Source organism: Oenanthe melanoleuca, chromosome 23 (genome assembly GCF_029582105.1).
Source record: "Oenanthe melanoleuca isolate GR-GAL-2019-014 chromosome 23, OMel1.0, whole genome shotgun sequence".
NCBI lineage: Eukaryota > Metazoa > Chordata > Aves > Passeriformes > Muscicapidae > Oenanthe > Oenanthe melanoleuca.
The window spans coordinates 5,797,332-5,818,151 of NC_079356.1; the positions used below are offsets into that span (position 1 = coordinate 5,797,332).

Sequence of the window (20,820 nt, forward strand, 5' to 3'; positions counted from 1 at the left end):
AGGGGAAAAGGGGGGTCTGCTCTTCCAAACCCCTGGTTATGAGGGGAAAAGGGGTCTGCCGTTTCACCTTCCGGATTGCGACAGGAAAAGGGGTTCAGCCCCCACCACCCTTCACGGTGGTTACGAGGGAGTTTATACCTTACTTCTCCCTGCTCCATCTGCACAAGAAGAGGGGGTGAGGGTCGGCCTGAGGGTGTCAGCGGGCTCGGGGGGCGTCCAGGCACGGAGAGGGGGCTGTGCCCTGCCCCCCATCCAGTTCCCGGCCTGGGACTCTTTCGCTCCCGCCCCCCCTCGCTCCTAAGCGGGAGTTTCCAGGAAGCGCTGAGGAGAGCCGCAGCACGCACAGCCTCTCGCTCAAGCGCGCTCCTTCCGCCGAGGCCGTGGCAGGAGCGCCAAGTAGTCCCAACAGCCTGCTCTCGCTCACTCTGCAAAACGCTCCGTCCCGCGGCCCCTGAGCCGGGACACCGTTACAGGAACGGGGTGGGAGAAGCGTTTCCCTTCCCGCATCCTCCCGCGGCTTCGAGTGCGATAATCGGGATGAAGTGATGGGGGTGGGGGAGGTGAAAAAGCCCCAGCGCCGGCTGCAGCGGAGGGATCCGGAGGCGCGGAGGAGTGAGGAGGCGCGGGGAGCGGGGGGTGAGCGGGAAAACGCGGCGCGGAGCCGGGAACAGCGCCCCCCTCCCCCTGCGGCGGGGGCGGGAACAGCCGCTGAGGGGAGTAGGGGGGGCGCCTTGAGGGGGTCGCTGAGGGAGGACGGGACCCCCGCGCCAAAGTTTGGGGAAACTTTCCCCTGGTTTGGGGCCGGGGCCGCGCCTCAGCCCCGCGCTCCCGCTGCGGGCAGGGAGCGCCCTCAGAGTGGCCGCGGGGCCGCCCGTGCCCCCTTTCCCTCTGCCAGCGCACCTGGGCTCTCCTCCCTCGCTCCCTCCGTGCCCGCGGCCGCGCTCCCTGCGCCCCGCAGATAAGGCCGGGGCTCGCCCCACCCGCGGGGCACCGCGGGCTCGCCGTGCTGGATAAGCGGAGCCGCCGCCTTCAGGGAAGTTTGCCCCGTGTTTCCTCCCCTCGCTCACAGCTCGCCCGCGGGTGTGGTGACTTCGCACAGGACCCCACAAATCCCAGCACACGCTCTCGAGAGCCCTGCGGGGAGCTGCGGTCCCGGGCGTGCCCCCCCCTCCGGCCCTGCCCTTATCCCGGTGACACTCGTGTCCTCCTATTAACCCTGTGGAGAGGGGACAAAAGCTAAACTATGATCCTGCGCTGCTTCCCCCCCATCCCGCTGCCGGCTGCGTGAGCTTCACATCCTCCTGCTAAGGCTGAAAGGAACAAGAACAAGAGCTGCTGATGGTTGTAAGGCCTCGCTCGGTTCTCCCCACCCCCTCCGCCAGCACCATCCCCCACTGCAGCTCCCATGGACTCGTATCCCTCCCATTAACGCTGGAAGGGGAGGACAGGAGCTCTGATGGGTTTTTCTCAGGCTTTACTCTGTTTTCTCCCCCTACACACCGACCAACCCTAGCTCCACAGCCCTGCAGAAGTGCTACCACATCCATGAATGCCCCTTCCCTCTGAGCTCCAAGGAGAAAGGAAAAAAACCACCCTGATTCCCCTCGTTTTGCTTATTCATTATAAGCGCTTGGCAGTGCGCTGTTAAAAACGTGCGATCTCTTGTTTCAGAAGCATCTGTGCTTTAAGAATAAGGTTTTGTCTTCTTGAATGTGGCTCTTCATAATAATCTCTTGAAGTGCTCCATTTTTGTCCTTAAAGTTCTATTTTATTACCTCTTCTGGATCAGCGAAGGTTGGTTTAACCCTTTAGAGATGAAAATCAGCAGCCACTTTAGGAAAACGTTGCCCTTCTCTTTATTAATTCATGGTTACAATAATATTTTATGGAGGGTTTTTTCCCCAGCCCGGTCCTGCTGCATGCTGAAGGAAGTGAGTGCTTCAGCACTGATTAAAGTCATGTATGAGTTAATGAGAAGCTTGCAGAGTATGTGAAGCAAGAGAAAATCTTTAACCAGCTCTGCTGTTCCTTCTACATACCATAAACTTGCATGCTGTAACCAGAAGGTGGATTGAATATGTGTGAAATGCTGCAGTAGGACACTCTTAAATTGTATCACAGGTGGATGCTCACTCAATTAATATGTTATCAGTTCACAATACCTTGAAGTTAGGTGGGTTTGTTGATTTTTTTTTTTTTTTTAAGTATTTTGAGACTCTCCCATTTCCACATACATAGAAAAGAATAAAAGATGCTGTGAGCTCAGAAAGTATTATTTTGTGGATGGATTTTTTAATTTTGAGCAGTCTGTTCTCACTGCTTCCCGGGTTAATGGGATGATAACACGGGAGGGACTCTGAGGTGCTGGAGGAAGCAGCAGTGGTGTCAACATTCCAGTTGTGGGACTTCTAATTTAAGACACGTATTGTCATAAGGAATAAGATCAAGGCTGAATCCTGCTTGCATTTAGGTCCAAATACAAAATACGCTTTGGAAGGAGTCCCCAGGGAGCACTGAGAGTAATTAAGTAAAAATAAAACCTTTCACTTCAGCCCCCCCTTCCCCTTTTAACATAGACAAGTCAGTGCAATGCTGGTTTCATTCCACCATTTTCATTATGTGTCCTGATATTTCTTAATTTTGAATTGCAGCTGAAATACTCGGGTGACTTATAATTTCAGTGATTTGGGGGTATTTCTAGACCATACTTTTAAAGAAGTCATCTCGCTGTGTCCCAGAAGGAGCCATTGAGCAGTTGTTCTCATAAACAGCACTGAACTTCTTGCAGCCTTGCCTTTTCAAACACCTTTTTTTTTCCCCCCTGTAATTTTCATCCTTAACTATTGAATTCCCTTTTCTTTACATTAAGTAAATATTTATTAGTACCACTCGGATTTTTTTCATCTTTTTAGAAGAACAGAGCCTTGTCACTGAGACAATCCTTTCGTATTGAGGAGGTGACATAAAAAAGAAGTGAAGGAGAGTTGTCTTGTGCTGGGAAATGCCATTTTTGTGAAACAATACTATAGGAAATGGGAATTAAAAATACATTTTATGCTGGTGGGAACTTGTAATGAGGCTAAGAGAGGATTTGGTGTCTCAGAAAAGCAATGATTACAAGGGGAAAAGCGGGACTTTATCATCCATTTGTAAAAGTTCTCAGGCTGAATATCCGTTTGGCTGAATAACCTTTTGGGAGGCTGAAATTTGGCTCAAGTCTGTTTATTAACATCTGTTGAATGGAATTTTTAAAATGCACAGATTATAATCTTAGTTTCTGCTGGCTATTTAAGATGATAAAATAAAGCAAAATCAATGGATCTGCAAGTACATTTTGGGTTTGTTTTGTCAATGGTGAGCTGCATGAATGCTCAGCAGTCTCTGCTGCTGGTCATTGGGCTCTATATGTGTTTTTCTATTTAACATTTAAAATATTGCCTCCACCCCTTGCTGTAGCTGTCAGATTCCATCTGAGCACTCCTAGAAAGCAGTGGAGTTTTTGTAGGGTTTTTTGGTGACAGGAGCTCTTGGGTTTTGGTGTCTGTGCCATTTCTTGCAGCAGGAGCACAGCGGTGTTTGCAGGGGATGCTGAGAGCTCTTGGGTATTCCCAGAACTGCTTCAGTTCACATCCTGCCCACCTGGCCTCTGCCTGAGCTGCAAATGCAACCACTTTGTGTCCCCTGGCTCAGGATAGCACCACTTCAGCTTCTATTTCTGCAGCATTTGTGACCTCCTCTTATTCAGGGAGGACTTCACTGTAATTTTCCCTCCTATTATTTTGCCTCTTTTCACAGCCTAATGTTTTTTTGCTGTTGTTTTCTATTCCAAGCGAGGATGCTGTGAGTGCTTCAGCTCAAAATTTAGGTCATCTCCAATAGAGGAAGGGAGACCTAAAAAGTAAAAATAAGATTTCAATACGCCTTTAAAAGTGACAACTCTTGGGGAAAAAATGTGCGAGCTCACCTGTATTTTGTGGCAGGACAGGAAGGAAGGGGCCTTTCCTGATTCCACAGTGAAAGCTGAGTGAATCTCTCTTTGTGAGTGTGGTTTCTTTTCCATGTGCTTTCCTGGTCTTTCATTTTCACACCTGATTTGAGCTTTAATCACTCAAAATATTCATAGACTTGCCCTGGAAAAAGAAGAGTGTGACCTCTTCCCATCTGGAGTAGATGGATTCACCACCAGCAGTTGCAAATGGATGACTTAATATTGGAGTTTGCACTTAAAAATTTAATTCTGTGGTTTCATTGCCTTTCAGGAATTCTATGTTATCTTTTCCAAACTTCTAAGTGGGAGTTGTACCACGGAGATTTATTTATTTGTTGCAGTTTTTCTATTAGCATTGGGCTCCTGTCTACAAAGAGCTAATGATCCCTGAGCTGCTGAGTTGCCAAAGCTCCTTACCCAGGACCAGGCCTGTGAGGTTTGTTTTTTTTTTTTTTTGTCTGTAATTATATCCAATGTCTTCCATGACAAGGAACCTCTAGACAATTTATGAAATGAGCAGCCAGGAAAGCAGTGCCCTTTGGAGGTGATGTGATTACAATTTAGCTGTCCCTCAGCCTGAGGGGACACAGACTGTTCCTCAGTTCCCATGGATGGCTGGAATCAGCCACTGGAATTGATAGATATCTGTTGCTTTTTCTTTCCTGTTACTTTAGTGGCTTAATTTAAATTATTAAGGAACTTGTGAATCTGTTTTGTTTTGTTTCTGCTCTTCTTGGTAGCTCTCTACAGAGAGTTATATGTATTAGAAGTGCTAAACTTCCTCTGGCCTAGATGTACAATGAATACCTTAGTGCAGTTAAGTCCAGTTTCCTCTATTCACTCAGAAGAGATTTGTTCCTTATCTGAATTGTTCCTCCATTCAGAAGGAGAGAAGCCTTGCACAGCTAGAGCTCACCTCATAAATCACCCAGACAAATGGAGCTTGGACCAGAGGAAGATACAAATTGGGAATAGTTGTGATTTAGGCTCCATGAGGTTTGTGGAGTTCTGCTGTGGGAATGTGCTTCCCAACTATTTGAAATACAAATGTTTGGAATGGTCACCTTTTCCCAGCTATTCCTTCACCTGAATTTGCAGATATCAGGTGGGCCCTGCTCCTCAAGGGAGCCTCCCTTCACCCTTAAACATCCTCTAGTATTTGGTGGCTTCTCTTTAACAGTGTTGGGCTGGTATTGATACATTTTTGTATCAGGTTAGAAAGAGCTGCTTCACTCAGGCTCTGCTCTGATCCACAGATATGGCACAATCCTCTCATTAATTTCTTGGCTCTGTTGTGGCAGAGGTGGCACCCAGGCAGCAATCAGTGCAGCCACAGCAGCTCAGAGACCTGAGTGCAGGTCCTGGACCAAACAATGCTCACACACAGGTGACATCCCCTCCCAGTGCCAGAGTCACTGTGTTTCTGCTGCTCACAACTCTTCTGATGACACTTGGCTTCTCTTTGCTTGGTCTTCTGCCTAACTTAAACAATTCATCTCCTTTGTGTTCAATATAAGGTTATTTCCTACTATTAGCTCCTTTGTGATGTCTTCATTGCAATTCTGAAGAGTTGGTATCCTTTCCCTCCACTCCTCCCATCTTCACTCCAAGGACCCTTCTCAAGAATCTCACCTCCCTCAGTTTCCTGGGGTCCCTCTAGCAGATGAGAGCATCACGTTGGTGTGGTGTCATTTCTGAGCAAGGACAGGCTGATACCTCTGGGCTCAGTGGCTGCTTCATCTCCTCAGCTCTCCCTGGGGTCCTGCAGGTGCTTTCAGTCCTGCCTCACGTCTTTGATTTGGTGAGGTTCCCTGCTATTTACATTTCTTCACATATATCCTCTTCATACCATCTGCTACCTTATGTTTTGCTCATCTCTGAAATGTAGTGGCCATATTTCATGCAATGTTGTTCTACATAATTTTCTTAAAATTTAATTAAAAGGTTCTGAGAGAACAAAGCAAATTAGAATTCACCCATTTTGTGCAGACACTTTAAGTGAATGGGAAGCAACTGAATAAAGACCTTCAAATACCTTGAATGAATTTGTAACCAAAATTCTGTGCAGTCTTTATACAAAGGGTCTATTATTGAATTAATTAGGAGAGTTTTATTATTGACAAAAGTTCAGGTTGTTATTAAAAACCAGCATCTTCTCTGGAAACTCTTTCTTTGGAATTCAGCAGTTCTCCTGAGTTGTATTTACCTTGGAGTGAGTGTGTGGCTGTGCCTTGTTAGATAAAAGCTGCAGCACTAAAACTGTTTTACTGAACTTAGCTCCTGACCTGCCTTCTGAGGCCACAGCTACAAAGGGATGATACATCAATCTAGTTTGTTTGATCTAATTACAGCTGTTTAACCATCCTGAGCACAAGTGCACTCACCCCACTTTGTTATGCTGATTTCAGGTATTTTCACTGTTAATCGGGTGCACAGTGCTTGGTTTTTTCTTGTATTAATTTACCTCTCAAGATACTCTGGGCAGTTATCCCACAGAGAGGTGTTCTGCTACTCAGCTGTATGTTGTTTTTCACAATGTGTTGACAGGGAATTCTCAGGAATTTGGGGATTCTGTGGGTCAACCTGACAAATGACTACTCCTTTTCTCCTGATATCCATTGGTTTTTTCCCTGTGCAGCTTCTTTTCTGAAAGGCTGCAAGGTTCATGAAGGAGAAAGTGGTAAATCCATTAAAACATCCCTTAACGTGCAGAAGTCACCTGTGGAAGAGCAGATTTCTGATTATTTCTAACTGAAAACTCTGGGGTTCATGTCAAGAATATTGTCATGGGATCTTCTTTTAATGTATATATATGACTTTTGTGCTTGGCTTAAGAAATTACCTGGAGTTTTTGCCATGTGCAGTCTGTGGATCAAACAAGGGTTGTGGAGCTTTGAGGAATTAACATGGTCCATCTCCGCTTCTGTTTTCCAGTGCCCATGAACTTTGGATTGCTGTCCTTTAACAAAATGGACTAATGGTATTTTGTCCCCTCTCAATTCTACTGTGAGCTCTCCCCTTTTTATTTTCTCTTTTTCTTTTTTTCCAATTGACTAAGCAAATCCAGCATCCCAGTTTGTTTTGCAGGGTTAGATTTCCTCAGCCTCCCAGCATTCTTGTTGCTCTCTTTGTGTTCTTTCCAATTGCTTTGCATCTGCTTTTATTTTCTAACGTGGAACCTGAAAAAAGGACACGATATTCCAGCTGAGAATATTTCAGCCAAAATTAAATCTGGAAGGCATGTGAAGAGAACAACAACAGGTAAGTTCTGGGGTTCTCATTTGGTCCAAAACATTGATGATGTGAAGATACAATTCATGGCTGTGAGGTGTCCTCTGGTGAGAACACTGAGAAAAACAAACAGGGAAAGAAAAAAGAGGAAAACACCCCAACTGAAGATGCAGTTTGTGTGTATTATTGTTTATAGGAACAGGAAGAGGTGGTGGATGCAAGGAAGCTCAGAACAGTGGGATGGAAAACATCTCCAGTGGGCAGGCGCCTAGGACAGAAGATCCCAGCTCTGGTTTGCTGCTATTTTGCTGAAGCAGGTACATTTTGTGTGGAGATGGGAAGAGATGTGAGATGAGTGAAATGGGTGACACATGTTCCTGGTGGTTCCTTATGATGGAAACAGAAAGGCTTCAGGAAAACCAGACCTATGGTGTGAGCTTTTGTGGTCTTGGGGAGCTGCAGTCCTCTGGGATTTTGGGACTCTCTCTCTCAGAAGAATTCCCTGCAGGGCAGAGGAACCCTCCCTGTCCAGGGGACAGTGACAGTGGCAGTGGCAGTGTGTGCAGGCTGGGCCACACAAGTATCAGTGCTGAGTGTCCAAGCCCTGGCTGCCCCAGGGAATGTGCTGAGCTGGGTGTGCTCCAGGCCCACACTCATCACCCTCTGTTCCCTGCTGCTTCACGCTCCTGTGACCCGGATGAATTTACCAGCGAGCTCAGCAGCCTCTGCAGTTTTCCTGCCTGTGCTTCTAACACTTTTGCCCACCCTAATCCAACTCTAATTATAAATCAAATCATACAACCTGCCTTCTCAAACTCTTGTCTCATTCAGAGTTTTCTTTTATCCTTGTTATTTGATGTTTGCTTCCATATTTTATTTATTGCATATAATTCAAGTGCTGCAGTAAATACAGAATTACTAATTGTAATGGATTTTTGTTACACTTATCACTACAGTGTCTGAATAGTTTTTAATCACCATAAATGCATCTTCACAATATTGCAGAGATTTTCTTTTCATTAAAAGTGGGGGAAATAATGACAAAATTGTCAAAGTTCTCCACTTGGTCTGTGTTCCCCAAAGGAAAGAAGGATTCTTTAAAATCTAGTTTTTCTAATAAGAAGATATCCTGTTCTAGCAATCATTTTAATTGTACTCAGGTCTTTAGATACGTGTTTGTTGCCAACATAACACTCAAGTTCAAATACTGTCTTCAAGCCATAGTTTGTGTGTGCAAACTCACCCTATCACCCCTCTCTTTGTTGAGTTGGCTGAAATGAAGCTGCACTCTTCTCTCCTGACAGATTCCTTGCTCTTGTAACCAGCTCAGGGAGCTTTTTCTGATTATTCCAGTTTTCATGTGTCATTCTTGAATAGAAACTGTACCAAAATTCTGTGAGAGAGCTGTTGCCATAACATCTGGATGTGCCTTACCTGGTCTTTAGATCCTGTTTGTCATCTTCATTTCTGTGACTAAATAACACCTCTGAGTCTTCATCCTTCCCTGCTAACTGTGGTGAATGCCCAGTTTACAGGAGTTTGGGCTGTCAGTACCATGTGAACAGCCTTGTGATTTGCATTAATCTCATTACTGCATTCCAGCAGCCCATTCCTCAGCATTGCTGTGCTGCTCCAGAACCTCATCCAGTTCTTCAATCCCAGTCTCCTGCACTGGTGCCTTTGGGTGTTGGCTGTACCCAGCTGTATTAGCACTCTTTCTCAGTTCCTTGTGCTCTGTCACTTAAAGCCCACCAGTAGCACCAGTTCTGAGACCAGAGCTGCCGGAGCTTCCACAGCACTTACTCTCTAGCCCAAAACTTCCCACTTCAGCCCAATCTAGCACTGAATTTTTAGTCATTCTCTTCCCACAAAACTTCTCTTGCACTGACCTTCATATTTTCCAATTTAACTGGTATTTTTACATGATGCACTAAACACTTTATTGATTGGGGGTGGGTGAGATCTACTGTGTCTTCCTTTACCCAGAAAAATTTGCTGCCCTATCAAAGAAAGACATTAGCTTTGTCTGGCATGATTGCAACCTTTGTTGTGTTTTATCTCTTTGCTTTCCTCTATACCTTTTCCCCCTCCTGAGGAAAAAGAATTCAAGTTTTACATCTCATCGAGGTCAGGTTAATTAGCCTCTCGTTGTCTGGACATTATTTTCACCATCTTTGGCTTGATTTTGGGGTGAGTTTTTTCCTTTCTCCCAATAATAAGATGTCAAATTTAGATTATTTTTGTACTTCTAGAAGTGGTGGAAATAAATACACTCATTAGCATCACAGCTTAGCTGTAGTGCTTCATGTTTTGGTTGGGTTTTGTTTATTGGCGGGTGTTTTGGTTTAGTATTTTTTTATATTTTTAAAGAAAGCTGCTGCACTGTGGCTATTAAACATGCTTTAAAAAAAATAATTTGGAAGTATTTGCAAAGTTCTTTAAAGCATAATGATAAAGAGCAGTTTCTTGAGCAGTGGTAGCTGAATGCAGGGCTCCGTTATCCTGTGGGATGCTGATAAGTGCCAGGGGCTCCTTGCAGCCCTGCAGAAGTTCTGCTCCTCGTGCTGCCTCAGCACTATTTACTGCTCTCAGCCCTCTGTTTACACAGAACATGAAGCATGCTGGGCACTCTGCACACATATATGAGGCAGTCCTGCACAAAATACTTTATAAATAGACCAGGTAGGTGAAACAATAGGGAAGCAGTGATTGCAGAGGGTCGGGATTGCTCAGGGAGGGCTGCAGGGTCCTGGGTGAGTGCCTGAACACAGCACAGGAAAAGCCCAGGTCAGTAACTATGTTTCCTGAAGCTGGGAAAAGTCATCTTTTTAAATACTTTGTTTCATAATACCGCTAATTGCACCTCTTCTGACAGCTGTAATGACTCTGACTCTTTCTGATCACGTTTCACTCAGGATCTAATTCTAAAGATTTGGATGCAACCAACAACCATTACATGTTTGGATATGGAGTGGGTTTTTGTTGTTTTGCCAGATATACTAAATACTTTTTTAAATATTTGAAAATTATGTCTTTTTTACCATTCTTCAGTAGCTCTGGGGTTGGGTTTTACGGAGGAAGCTCTGGCCAATGCCTTTGTTTAGTGCACATGTGTGTGATACCCCAGCCTCTACCAGCAGTGCTGTTGCTGAGGTGTGATCACAGGCCTCTCTCAAGGCAGAGATAACTGATAGATAAAAATGACCTCATTTCACAGTCCCACTGCTGAAAACTCTGAAAGTTCTAGCAAAGCTGGTCAGAATGTGTTTGAATTTTTGTTTCTGAGTAAATGTCACTGAGGTCCCTACTTGTGATGTTCAGAAGGTGACTTTTAGGCTGCTTGAGCCAAGGGGGTGGAGGCCTGGAGCAGAAAATCGGTCCCAGCCCCACACAGGGACCCTGAATGTGTAGGAAGTCCCAACACTCCCAGGGGGCTGATTACAGAATTCAGATTGGAATTACACATTTATGTGAGACTGCTGAAAGGTAGATAAGGACAATTTCTGTTTGACCCTTTCTTGGCCAATGTTTACAAGCTGCTCAACACCCTGTTTATGTGGAATATTGAGATTGTTTTGGGTTAGTCATTTTTTCAGCAGTTATTTGTGCCTGCCTTTGTACAGCTGGAATGAAGGGACGTTACTAAGTGTTCTCCCCATAGCATGAATATTTAATAGTTTGTGTGTTCCTTCTCTGTGTCGTGTGTGTGCCTATATAATACTAATAAAATCTCTTAAAGTCAGTTTTTGCAAGAGATTTTCAAAGCACATCATGTATCTGAGTCACAGTGCTGAGTAAACCACTATTGTAGAATTTCACCTAAAATCTGAATTTGCCAAATGGTGGCATTTTGTAAATAAGCACAGATTCTACTAACTTCCCTTTGAGATTTTATTCCAGTCTGATCCAATTTCCTAGTATGGACGAACTGGTGTTTCTTAGAAATAAAGGAGAAATGTTTAGCCTATTGGAAAGAGGATTTTCTTTGTTTCCTCAGATGTGCAGATACTCATGTTCTGGAGCTCAGAGCTGCTCTGAGTGTGCTGGGCGGATCCTGCAAAGTGCTGAGTGCATGACTAACTTTAAGGGAGTAGATCCCTAAAATCACCGGGGCTGCTGATGTTAAAAATTACTCAGAGACTTAAGTACTGTGATGGCCCCCGGCCAGTGGCTCTCACATCTCCTAGAACTGAGCCCTGAGGAGACACAGTGATCGGCTGCAGATCAATTTCCTTCTCCCCTTTTGAATATAAGGTTTAAAGCCCAAATACTGACAGCTGTTTAATTAGAGATACTCATTTGAACCATGAGGAATGTGATAGCAGCGGTACTACGCCTGCTTTCTTTCTTTCTGCCTCTCCTGGCATCCCAGCTCACTCCTCTCAGCGTTAGTGCAGGGTTTGCAGTTTTCACTGCTGCTCCGTTCCTGCTTTATCCTCTTCCGTCTTTTCCATCTGCTTTATTCTGTTTGGAAAATGGCAATGTAGAATGTGTTTGGTGTAACCTTAATCCTGACCAGCATCTGGGCTCCGTTTGAAAAAAAAAAAAAAAGCATCTACTGCAAGGAAGGTTTCTGTGTATGTTTCCCCACTTTACTAAAACAAAGTTGGGGGGCAGGAAGGGGCAGAGCCCAAAATAACCATTGCAAAATTATATTTATTTAAATTGACGTGTTAATTAATATGCGGGTTTTAATGTGTTTTCCTGCCTACATGGACAAACCGTGGGGTTTGTGCTTTGTCCCGGTGGGGGTCGAGTCAGAGGTAAACCGGATTTGGACCATTTTGGGAAAGGAGAGAAAGGGGGGGAGGGGGGTGGTTATTTAAATCTGCTTTTAACAGCCTCGCTGCTAGTTACTCCCGATATGTAAAAGTTAACGCCACCATAAAACACGGGATGCAATGAAATTCCTGCCTGATGCTTCCTGACGTTTCCCTGTTAAACTTTCCCAGGCCCGCAGAGGTCCCGGTGCGGGGCGGCTCTCTGGGATAGGACGGGGACCGGGCAGGATGGGGATACCGGGCAGGATGGGGATACCGGGCAGGACGGGGGTACCGGGCAGGACGGGGATACCGGGCAGGATGGGGATACCGGGCAGGACGGGGATACCGGGCAGGACTGGGATACCGGGCAGGACGGGGGTACCGGGCAGGATGGGGATACCGGGCAGGATGGGGATACCGGGCAGGATGGGGGTGCCGGGCAGGATGGGGATACCGGGCAGGATGGGGGTGCCGGGCAGGACTGGGATACCGGGCAGGACGGGGATACCGGGCAGGACGGGGATACCGGGCAAGATGGGGGTACCGGGCAGGACGGGGATACCGGGCAGGACGGGGATACCGGGCAGGATGGGGGTACCGGGCAGGACGGAGGTACCGGGCAGGACGGAGGTACCGGGCAGGACGGGGGTGCCGGGCAGGACTGGGGTACCGGGCAGGACGGGAACCGGGCGGGGCAGGGCCGCCCCTCAGCCCGGTGGAACCGGGGGCTGCTCCGGGCTGGCCCCGGGGCTCGGGCAGCGGTGCCCGCGGACGGCGGCGGGGCCGGGGGGCACCGGGAGCGGGCACGGCTCGGGCACCGGGCACCCGCAGGGCTCGGGGGGGCTGCACACGGAGCCAGCTCCGATGGGGGAGGTGGGACCGCTCTCTCCTGGCCAGGACGGCTCTTCCGTGGGGGGCTGCCCCGACCCCGAGCCCCCTTTTCCATTTGTGCTGCTGCTGCGTTTTCCCGAGCCGCATCTGCTCCGCGCTCCCAGCCTGGGCTCTTGAACTTCTGTCCCCGGCAGCCACAGAGGTCGCTTCTGAGCTCCACGCGAAGCCTTTTTTTTTTTTTTTTTTTTAAACATTTATTTATTTATTTATTTATTTTTCCCCAGCTCAGACTCTCCCTCCCTCATGGCCAGAGTGGAAAAGCACGTTTAAATCCCGAGCTCGCCTTTCCCACGTGGTGTCTCGCTGAGCCGCTGTCACAGCCACGCTGCACTCTCACAGGGCACCGGAGCTTCTGCCCTGCCCTGCCGGGGAGGCACAAGGTGATGGATATTTTTAATTAGACCGTATTTTCGGGATACCTCACTAAACCCCAAACTTGTGCTGAAAAATTTCCTCTCCTCGTGATCACGCTCCAACTTTTTAATTCCACCTGGGCCGAGTGTACAAATAATGAGGGGATTAAAGGTCTGGTCCCTTCCTGGGTGCCTGCTGAAGGGGTGGATGTTTGTCAGCGATTTGGGGGTTAATTCAGACAAGTTTATTTCACATTCTGGGTCTGCATACACGCAAAGGGCACTCGTGGTTTGGGGTGAAGGATTAGCGGCGTTTGCAGGGGGACAAACCCAGTTGTGGATATGAATATGGGATGTACTGGATGTGTGTCTAAGCACTAAATCGAGGGGGGGCTGGGTTTTAGGTGACTTTTCACCCCATTCCGAGATCGTGGTCACAATGTACCGTGTTTCAACACTCACTGGGGAGAAAGGGACAAAGAGGGGAGGCAGGGCAGTACCCCAAATTACATCTGCGCTTCAGACCGCGCTCCAGTCTCCAAGGGAGGGTGTCCCCAACCTTTAATTATTCCGCTTAAACAGGCCTAGAGCACGCCACATTTTTAAGGCCTTTTCCCTCGTGTCTCTAGGAGGCAGCCTTCATCGAGCGAGGAAAGCAAATCTTGGCAAGAAGAGCGCCGAAGGATGTGAACCCCTTGGAAAATTCCACTTCCTGCCCGGCACTGCGTGTCCTTGGGTCTCTCACTCATTCCCATGCACTTAACGAGGGATTTCTGCCTCAGGCTACCACACCAACTTTCTAAATAAATGCTGCGCACACCCGAGCGCGGTGCTCTGCAGTTAATCTCAGCCCAGCACCAGCTCTCTCTCCTCTCTTCCTACTTCCCTCCATTTTATTTCTCCGCTGGTTTTTCTCTCCAGCAGGCTCCAACTCTCTCTCCTGCGGAACTTGCCGGGAACAAAAGGCTCCGTTCCCGATCCAGCCCGCAGTTGCCGTGAGAAACTTCCTCGCCAGCGCTGTCTGTCGCTCCGCTCTCCCTCCCTCGCTCCCTCCCTGCCTCGGGAAAATGGCAGTGCAAGAGCCTGATAAAAAGGGGGAAAAAACCCTCCTTTCTCAGCGCCTGCCTCTCCCGCAGCACCTCCCCTCCCCAGCCGTGACGCCTGAACTCAAACTTCTCTAAAAATACACTTTAGGAGGGTAGATTTTCACGGGAGGGGATTGTTTTTTACACCCCACCGAAAAGAGGAGCCGAGGTGGGGGAAAGGCCGAGGGACAGCTTTTTGCAGACAGGAGAACCTGCTCTGACCCTTCCCGCACGGCATCGCCAGGTCCCAAGGACTAGGAACACAATAAGTTTTCCTTCAGTGGGAAAATCCAGGCCCAGAGTTCAGGTCTTTCTCTTTTCGCAGCTTTAAAAGCCTTTTCTTTCCCCCTTTTTTAAACTCTTCACAGTGGGGTTCACAGCAGAACGCGGTCACTCTGCCAACCCACCCGAGAGCTCCCAAATCTGGTGGGATTCAGGGAAAACAGACGGTTGGCTCCGGATCCAGTGCAGGGGTTTTTGCAAACTCCAGTCCGCGTTTTGATTTTCTTTTTTGCCCTTTTTTTTTTTTTTTTTTTTTTTTTTTTTTCTCTTTTTCTTTTGCCTTTTTTTTTTTTTTTTTTTTTTTTTTTTTTTTCAAGAGTAGATTTACTCTTCCTTCCCCAAGTGCACCGGAGCGCTGGTGTCCGAGGGCAGCCGGGGTGCAGCCCCGGGTGTAGAATAAACGGGGTTCATCTTTCCCTGCACTTCATTACTGTCTTCCTCCCCTTCCCGATATCCCCCAATTTCCCCCGGAATTACTAAATTCCACCCCCACCCTTACTTTCACTGCAAGGCGAGCGCTGCTCTCCTCGCTTAGCCCCCAAGCCGCACACACGTGCCCCCCAAACTTGCGCTGTGCCCCTTTTCCCCGCTGGGGTGGCTCGGGTGCGGGACACGCGTGGCACCGGCCCCGGTGCCCCCGGCCCTCGGGGGCTGCGCGCCCGCGTCCCTTCCCCTCCGCAAACTCCGCTTCGCTTTTTCCTCCTCCTCGCCAGCGCTGCTAAAATAATGCATTTCCTCGAGTCAGGCCGAGTCCACTTTCCTGCCTTAAAATGCATCCAAAGTTTCGCAGCTCGCTGTCAGATGTCACCAGCGGGCTCTCGCGGGGCGGCCGAGCCGGGACTCCCTCCCTGCCCGAGGGAACCTGGCGTGGGAAGCAGCAAAACCCCCGCAAAATCCACGCCTGCCTTTGAGCTGCTGCATTCAGCGAAGGGACAGAGTTACCTTCGCCTGGCACTCGCGGCGCAGAGCCATTGTGTTTCCCCAGAAAGCGAGATTATACAATATTTTAGCATTATGTTGAAGTGGATAAGTGAGCGTTGTCTCACATGATGCCCAGCAAACAAATAATTCAAATAATATCATTCTTAGTGGTGGTAGAGCCACAAGGAGAGTGCTTAACCCAGATACAACAGCAGCTATAACACTGCAAGGAATAGGCTGGGCAAATACAAACATACTGAAAGGAAATGTGATTTTCTTTAGCAAAAAGCTTATGAGAGAAGCTGAGGTACAGCCAATAACCCTCGCGGCTCCATTTCATCTTTTGCAGGGCGCCCCATGGATTATAATAGATGGGTCTCTTGTTCTCGTCCCCGCACGCCGAGCATCCTTCCCCTCACAGCTCCGTCCATTGCTGCCCGGCTCCCTTCGCCCTGCCCTGCCTGTGCTCCTCCAGACTTCACCGCGGGAGCTGCAGCCGCTCCGGCAGGCGGATCCAGTCCGTGTTTGTAGCCAGGGAAAGGCTGGATAATGATAACTTGTGTGTGCGAGCTGAGCCGAGGCAGCGCTGACTTTAGTCCGGTTTCCATGTCAACGATTCAGTCCATATTTGCCATCACACAGTTGGCAGAGCCCGATTTTTTTTTCTTTTCGTGGAGGGGGGAGGCACTACTCCTGTTTCTAGTACTCTAATCTAGACCAGGTTTCCTAAATTGCCTTAGTGCTGGGTTAAATGGCACGGCCACCTTCATGAAGGAGACTTCCAGTCAGGAGCAGGCAGCGCGGTGGCGGTGGCCTGCAGTGCCATGTGAGCGCTGCTTCCCCAGCCTATCTGCGAGCCGGGGAAGCGTGCTGGGAAGGGAAGGGAAGGGAAGGGAAGGGAAGGGAAGGGAAGGGAAGGGAAGGGAAGGGAAGGGAAGGGAAGGGAAGGGAAGGGAAGGGAAGGGAAGGGAAGGGAAGGGAAGGGAAGGGAAGGGAAGGGAAGGGAAGGGAAGGGAAGGGAAGGGAAGGGAAGGGAAGGGAAGGGAGCTTATCCTTAGGAGGGTTGGCTCCGGGTGGGAAAAGTGAGGATGTGCCGCAGGGAAGAGTCGCTGCCTGTCCCAATGGATGGTCGCGACATCCTGGGACTGGCGGGAGGATTTTCAGCTCTTAGGTGGCAATGTTGTTAAGAACTGTGCTGTCATCTGCTTCCCAGTCCTCACGGCTGGGAATTCACTGAATGCCTCAGTATTGAGTAAAGTGCCAGGGCCTCATTGATGAGGCGTATTCCAAAATCTGCTGCAGCTTTCACAAACATTTGGTAAAGTGAGTGTCTCCTCATTGTGTGGGTGGCTGGGGAATCCAGGCTGCTTTTCACATTACTATCAACACCGGGTTTCATAGTCTGACACAGTGCTCCTTGGAGGGGGTTCCAAAAGACGGACACAGGTAGAGAGGTGTGAGCTCAGGATCCTCGCCTGGATGCACCCGAGCTGCTCCTCAGGCTCCTGAAGTGACGTGGTTAAACTTTTGGTGATGCTCAGTGAGCTGGGGGGACTCTGCTCCCTGATGTTGACCTATCTTAAGGGGCTGGGGAGGTGGGTGCTTGAGATGTTCTGGGATTAAATGGCACAATTCCCTCCAGTTCATGCTTTTTAAAGTTTGGTGCAAATGAAACACCCAAGTGTTTTGGTGCTGCAGGACACCATGGGCATCAATAGAACACTGGGCTTTTCCCCTCTTTTCCTTTGTCTTTCCAGAACCCAGGATTCCATCAAATAACTCCTCTGATGAGAGGATGTAGATCCATTTTTGTTCTAGTACATTCCACAGTTTCCAAACTCTTCTGAAGAAGAATATCTTGGTGTTTTCCTTCTCTGTGATCCACACACATCTCACTAAAACCACAGGGCCTCCCATGTGAGATTTCAGCATTGTACTGGGGCTCTAACCCTTGAAAAGGCCTTGAGTACTATCACAATACCAATATCATCATTCATTACCTGTTTTTTCCTAATAGTTCATTTACAGCTGAGGAGAAAGGCTGACCAGCCAATTTGCTGGATGGGATCTGCTCCATGTTGCACAGTCAACTGGGAAATGGCAAAGGTGCTTTGTTTGGAGCCTGAGGGGCAGTTTGTTGCTCTAGAAAACATTTAGAATGTTGCTACTTATCACCATATCCCACCTCCCCTCCCACTTTCCAGCTTTGGAATAACCCCTTTGTTCCACCACCTGCACTCTAGATGATAAATATTTCATAATATAAGTTTTATAATGGGTGTGAGGGCTGAGTTGCTGTCGGTAGACACTGACACCTTCACTTGATCCCCAGCAGGCACACAGGGCTGGCAGGGACCCAGTCCTGCTGCCCAAGGCTTTGCCTCCTGCGCTGGGCTCGCGTTCGCTCCGTCCCAGTGGGATTCCTTGTGGTGTGTCCCGCTGGGTGCTGGGTTGGCACCGATCCCTGTTTGTTGTCACTGCACTGGGGTCACTTCTGCCACATTGTCTGTTCTGTGGTGATGCTCTAAAATGGCAGCCTCAGACCTCAGAGTCTCTTTTGGCTCCCCACCCACTGCTTTCTGATGTTTTCTCTCATCTTAAAGTTGTATTTACTTCAACTTCACTTTTCCAAGTATTTCCGTATTTCAGAGGAACACCAGTACATGGGACCCAGGCCTAAGCCACACCATGCCTGCCATTTTTACCAGACGTCCATGTCCTGATTTCTAAGAACTTGGTGTTTATGACCCAAGTAACTCATCCTTTTGTCCCTCCTGTGCCCTGCTGCAGCCCTGCAACATCTGAAGTTAAACAGGCAGGTTCAGACCCCGCTGGCACAGGCCGGGCTATGTCCAGGACAGAGCTCCAAGTACACTGCTCTCCTCCCTCTTACAGCTCTGCCAATGCCTCGGGGATGGAGGAGGTGGAAATCTGGCTCTGAAAGGGTTGCAGAAGAGCATGGCCCAATTCCCAGTTCACCTCTTGACAGCCGGGGAGCTCCGGCACGGCGTTGGGCTCTGAGTGCCAGCGCATCCTGTCCCATTGCCCAACGTGTTGTGTCTAGATGCGCTCAGGTGGTTTTGGATCTGGGAATTGCTGGTTCCGTGCCCACCGCCCTCGCCTTGGCAGGAGCGGGGAGCCGGACTTTTCTTGGATTGTCCGCGCGTGCAGTCACAGCCCTGGCGCGCCGCCAACGCCTTTTCCAGAGGGACACGGCCAAGCGGAGAGGAAATGACAACCGCTAACAGTTCGCAGAGGGCTTAATTCTAAATGGAATTTCTAGGGACAAAGAAGAGGCGCTTCGCTAACCTACGGGCAGAAACCCCAGCGCCGGCGGCCGCCGAGCGGCCGGGAGGGCTCCGGCCGCGGGACATCGCCCGCTGCCCCCGGGGATCGCCCCGGGCGGCTCCGGCCGCGGCGGGGGAAGCGCTGCCCCCTGGCCCCCGGCTCCGCCGATCCGCCGCGGGTTTTGCGGGCGGCAGCTCCGCGCCGGCGGCGGCCGGGGCCGGCCCGCTCCTCCTTTGTGACGGGGGGGAGGCTCCGCTCCGGGCCGGGCTGCGCTCCGCTCCGGGTTTGGCAGGCGGCCGCGGCGCTGGGTAAAATGGCAGCGCTGAGCCTCGTGTCGGACTGAGCCCGCTCGGCCGAGCAGAGTCGGAGCTCGCCCAGCCCGGCCCCGCCGCCGCTCGGCCCCGCTCCGGGGACGGCGCCCGCCCGCCCGCCGTGTCCCCCCTCCCTCCCTCCCGCCTCTCCCGCACCGGGAGCCCCGTCCCGGGTCCCCCCCCACCCCCCCTTTCCTCCTCCTTCCCCCCCACTCCCTCCTCCTCCCCTTTCTCCGCCGGCTGCAACCGAGGAGGTACAGCGGGGCCAGGCCCCGGGAAGCCCAGCCCAGCGGAGCCCTCCCCGCCTCGCCGAGCAGGCCGGGGGGGAATGAGCCCCCGCTGCCCTGAAGAGCCGCCCGCCGCCGCCTGAGCGGGGAGAGCAGAGCAGCGAGGCCTCACGCCGGCCGGCCAGGCAGGGAGCAGCTCGGGGGGACCGGTCCGGGGGGGTGGCCGGGCGGGGAGGGGGGGATCATGGCTGCTCAGGTCGCCCCCGCCGCCGCCAGCAGCCTGGGCGCCCCGGCTCCATCCGAGCTGAAGAAAGCGGAGGCGCAGCAGCGGGATTGTCCCCCGGAGGAGGCGGGGGGTGAGGCGGCGGCGGCGGAGCGCGGCGAGAAGCAGGCGGAGAGCGAGGGCCCGTCGGGGAAGGAGCTGCAGGACGGGGCCGAGAGCAACGGAGGGGGCGCAGGGGCCGAGTCCGACCTGAAGAGCTCGAACGGGAACCCGGGCCCCAGGCCCGCCGCCGCCGCCACCCTGAACAATAACCTCCCGGAGCCGCCCGGTGGCGGCGGCGGTGGCGGCGGCAGCGACGGGGTGGGGGCGCCGCAGCCGCCGCCGCCGCCGCAGCAGCAGCCGCCCCCTTCCCACCCGGTCGCCTTGCCCCCGCCAGCCTACGGCTTCGGGCAGCCCTACGGCCGGGGCGCCGCCGCTGCCTTCCACCAACATGGCGGACAACAAAGCCCTGGCATGGCAGCGCTGCAGAGCGGGGGCCTGGAGCAGAACTACCCGGGGCCGGCGGGAGCCCCCGCGGGGCCGCCCCCTCCGCAGAACTCGCACGGCGCCGGGGCCGAGCACGGCTTCCCCAACCACCAGTACAACTCCTACTACGCGGCCGGGCGCAGCGCCGGCTCCTACCCGCCTCCCCCCCAGGCCTACGCCCTGAGCTCCCCCCGGGGCTCCGCGCCGCCGGCCGCCAAGTCCCCCGCGGCCGCCGCCGCCGCCTTCCAGCAGCAGCAGCAGCGCTTCGGGGTCATGGGTCCCTCGGCCTCCGGCGGCGCGGGAGGAGGGGGCACCACCCCGCAGCCCACGGCCACCCCCACCCTCAACCAGCTCCTCACCTCCCCCAGCTCCGCCCGCGCCTACCAGGGGTACCCAGGGGGCGACTATAGCGCCGGGCCGCAGGACGGGGCGGCCGCCGCCAAGGGCGCCGCCGACATGGTCTCGCAGTACGGCGGGGGCAGCGGCCAGGGCTGGGCAGCGGGCGGCGGGGCCCCGCCGAGGAGCCACCACGCGCCCATGAGCCCCGGGAGCAGCGGCGGCGGGGGACAGAGCCTCGGCAGGAGCCAGCAGGTACCGACCGGGCCGGGGGGGGGGGGTCCGGGCTCGGGGTCGGGCTTGGGGCGCCGGGCTCGGGGGGCTTGGGGTGGCGGTGGCCGCTCTCCCGCGGGTTCCCCCCGCCGGGCCGGCGCTGCCGGGCGCTGCCATTGTCTG

At 51.5% G+C, this 20,820-nt stretch overlaps 1 protein-coding gene and 1 long non-coding RNA gene across 6 annotated transcripts in view; both read left to right on the top strand.

Annotated features, from left to right (window-relative positions):
* The first annotated feature begins 626 nt into the window (after positions 1-626).
* Positions 627-16,380, top strand: LOC130262267 (uncharacterized). Of its 4 annotated transcripts, none has more exons than XR_008842086.1 (4): positions 627-1,344; positions 4,330-4,424; positions 7,416-7,536; positions 13,098-13,835. It is a non-coding gene; the product is annotated as an uncharacterized LOC130262267 (long non-coding RNA). The 4 variants fall into 4 exon arrangements; XR_008842084.1 differs by lacking the exon at positions 4,330-4,424 and adding an exon at positions 13,856-14,850 and having other exon boundaries at positions 649-1,344; positions 13,098-13,253; XR_008842087.1 differs by lacking the exon at positions 627-1,344 and adding an exon at positions 15,864-16,380 and having other exon boundaries at positions 4,267-4,424; positions 13,098-13,253.
* Positions 16,381-17,878: 1,498 nt separating this feature from the next.
* The window catches only part of ARID1A (AT-rich interaction domain 1A), a 53,907-nt gene continuing 50,965 nt past the window's right edge, over positions 17,879-20,820 (top strand). Inside the window, exon 1 of one of the 2 annotated variants that reach the window (XM_056509235.1) lies at positions 17,879-20,679. In XM_056509235.1, coding sequence (XP_056365210.1) covers positions 19,585-20,679 — 1,095 coding nt within the window. In that variant the 5' untranslated portion in view covers positions 17,879-19,584. The remainder of the gene's footprint in view (positions 20,680-20,820) is intronic. The other variant, XM_056509234.1, reaches the window with a different exon arrangement.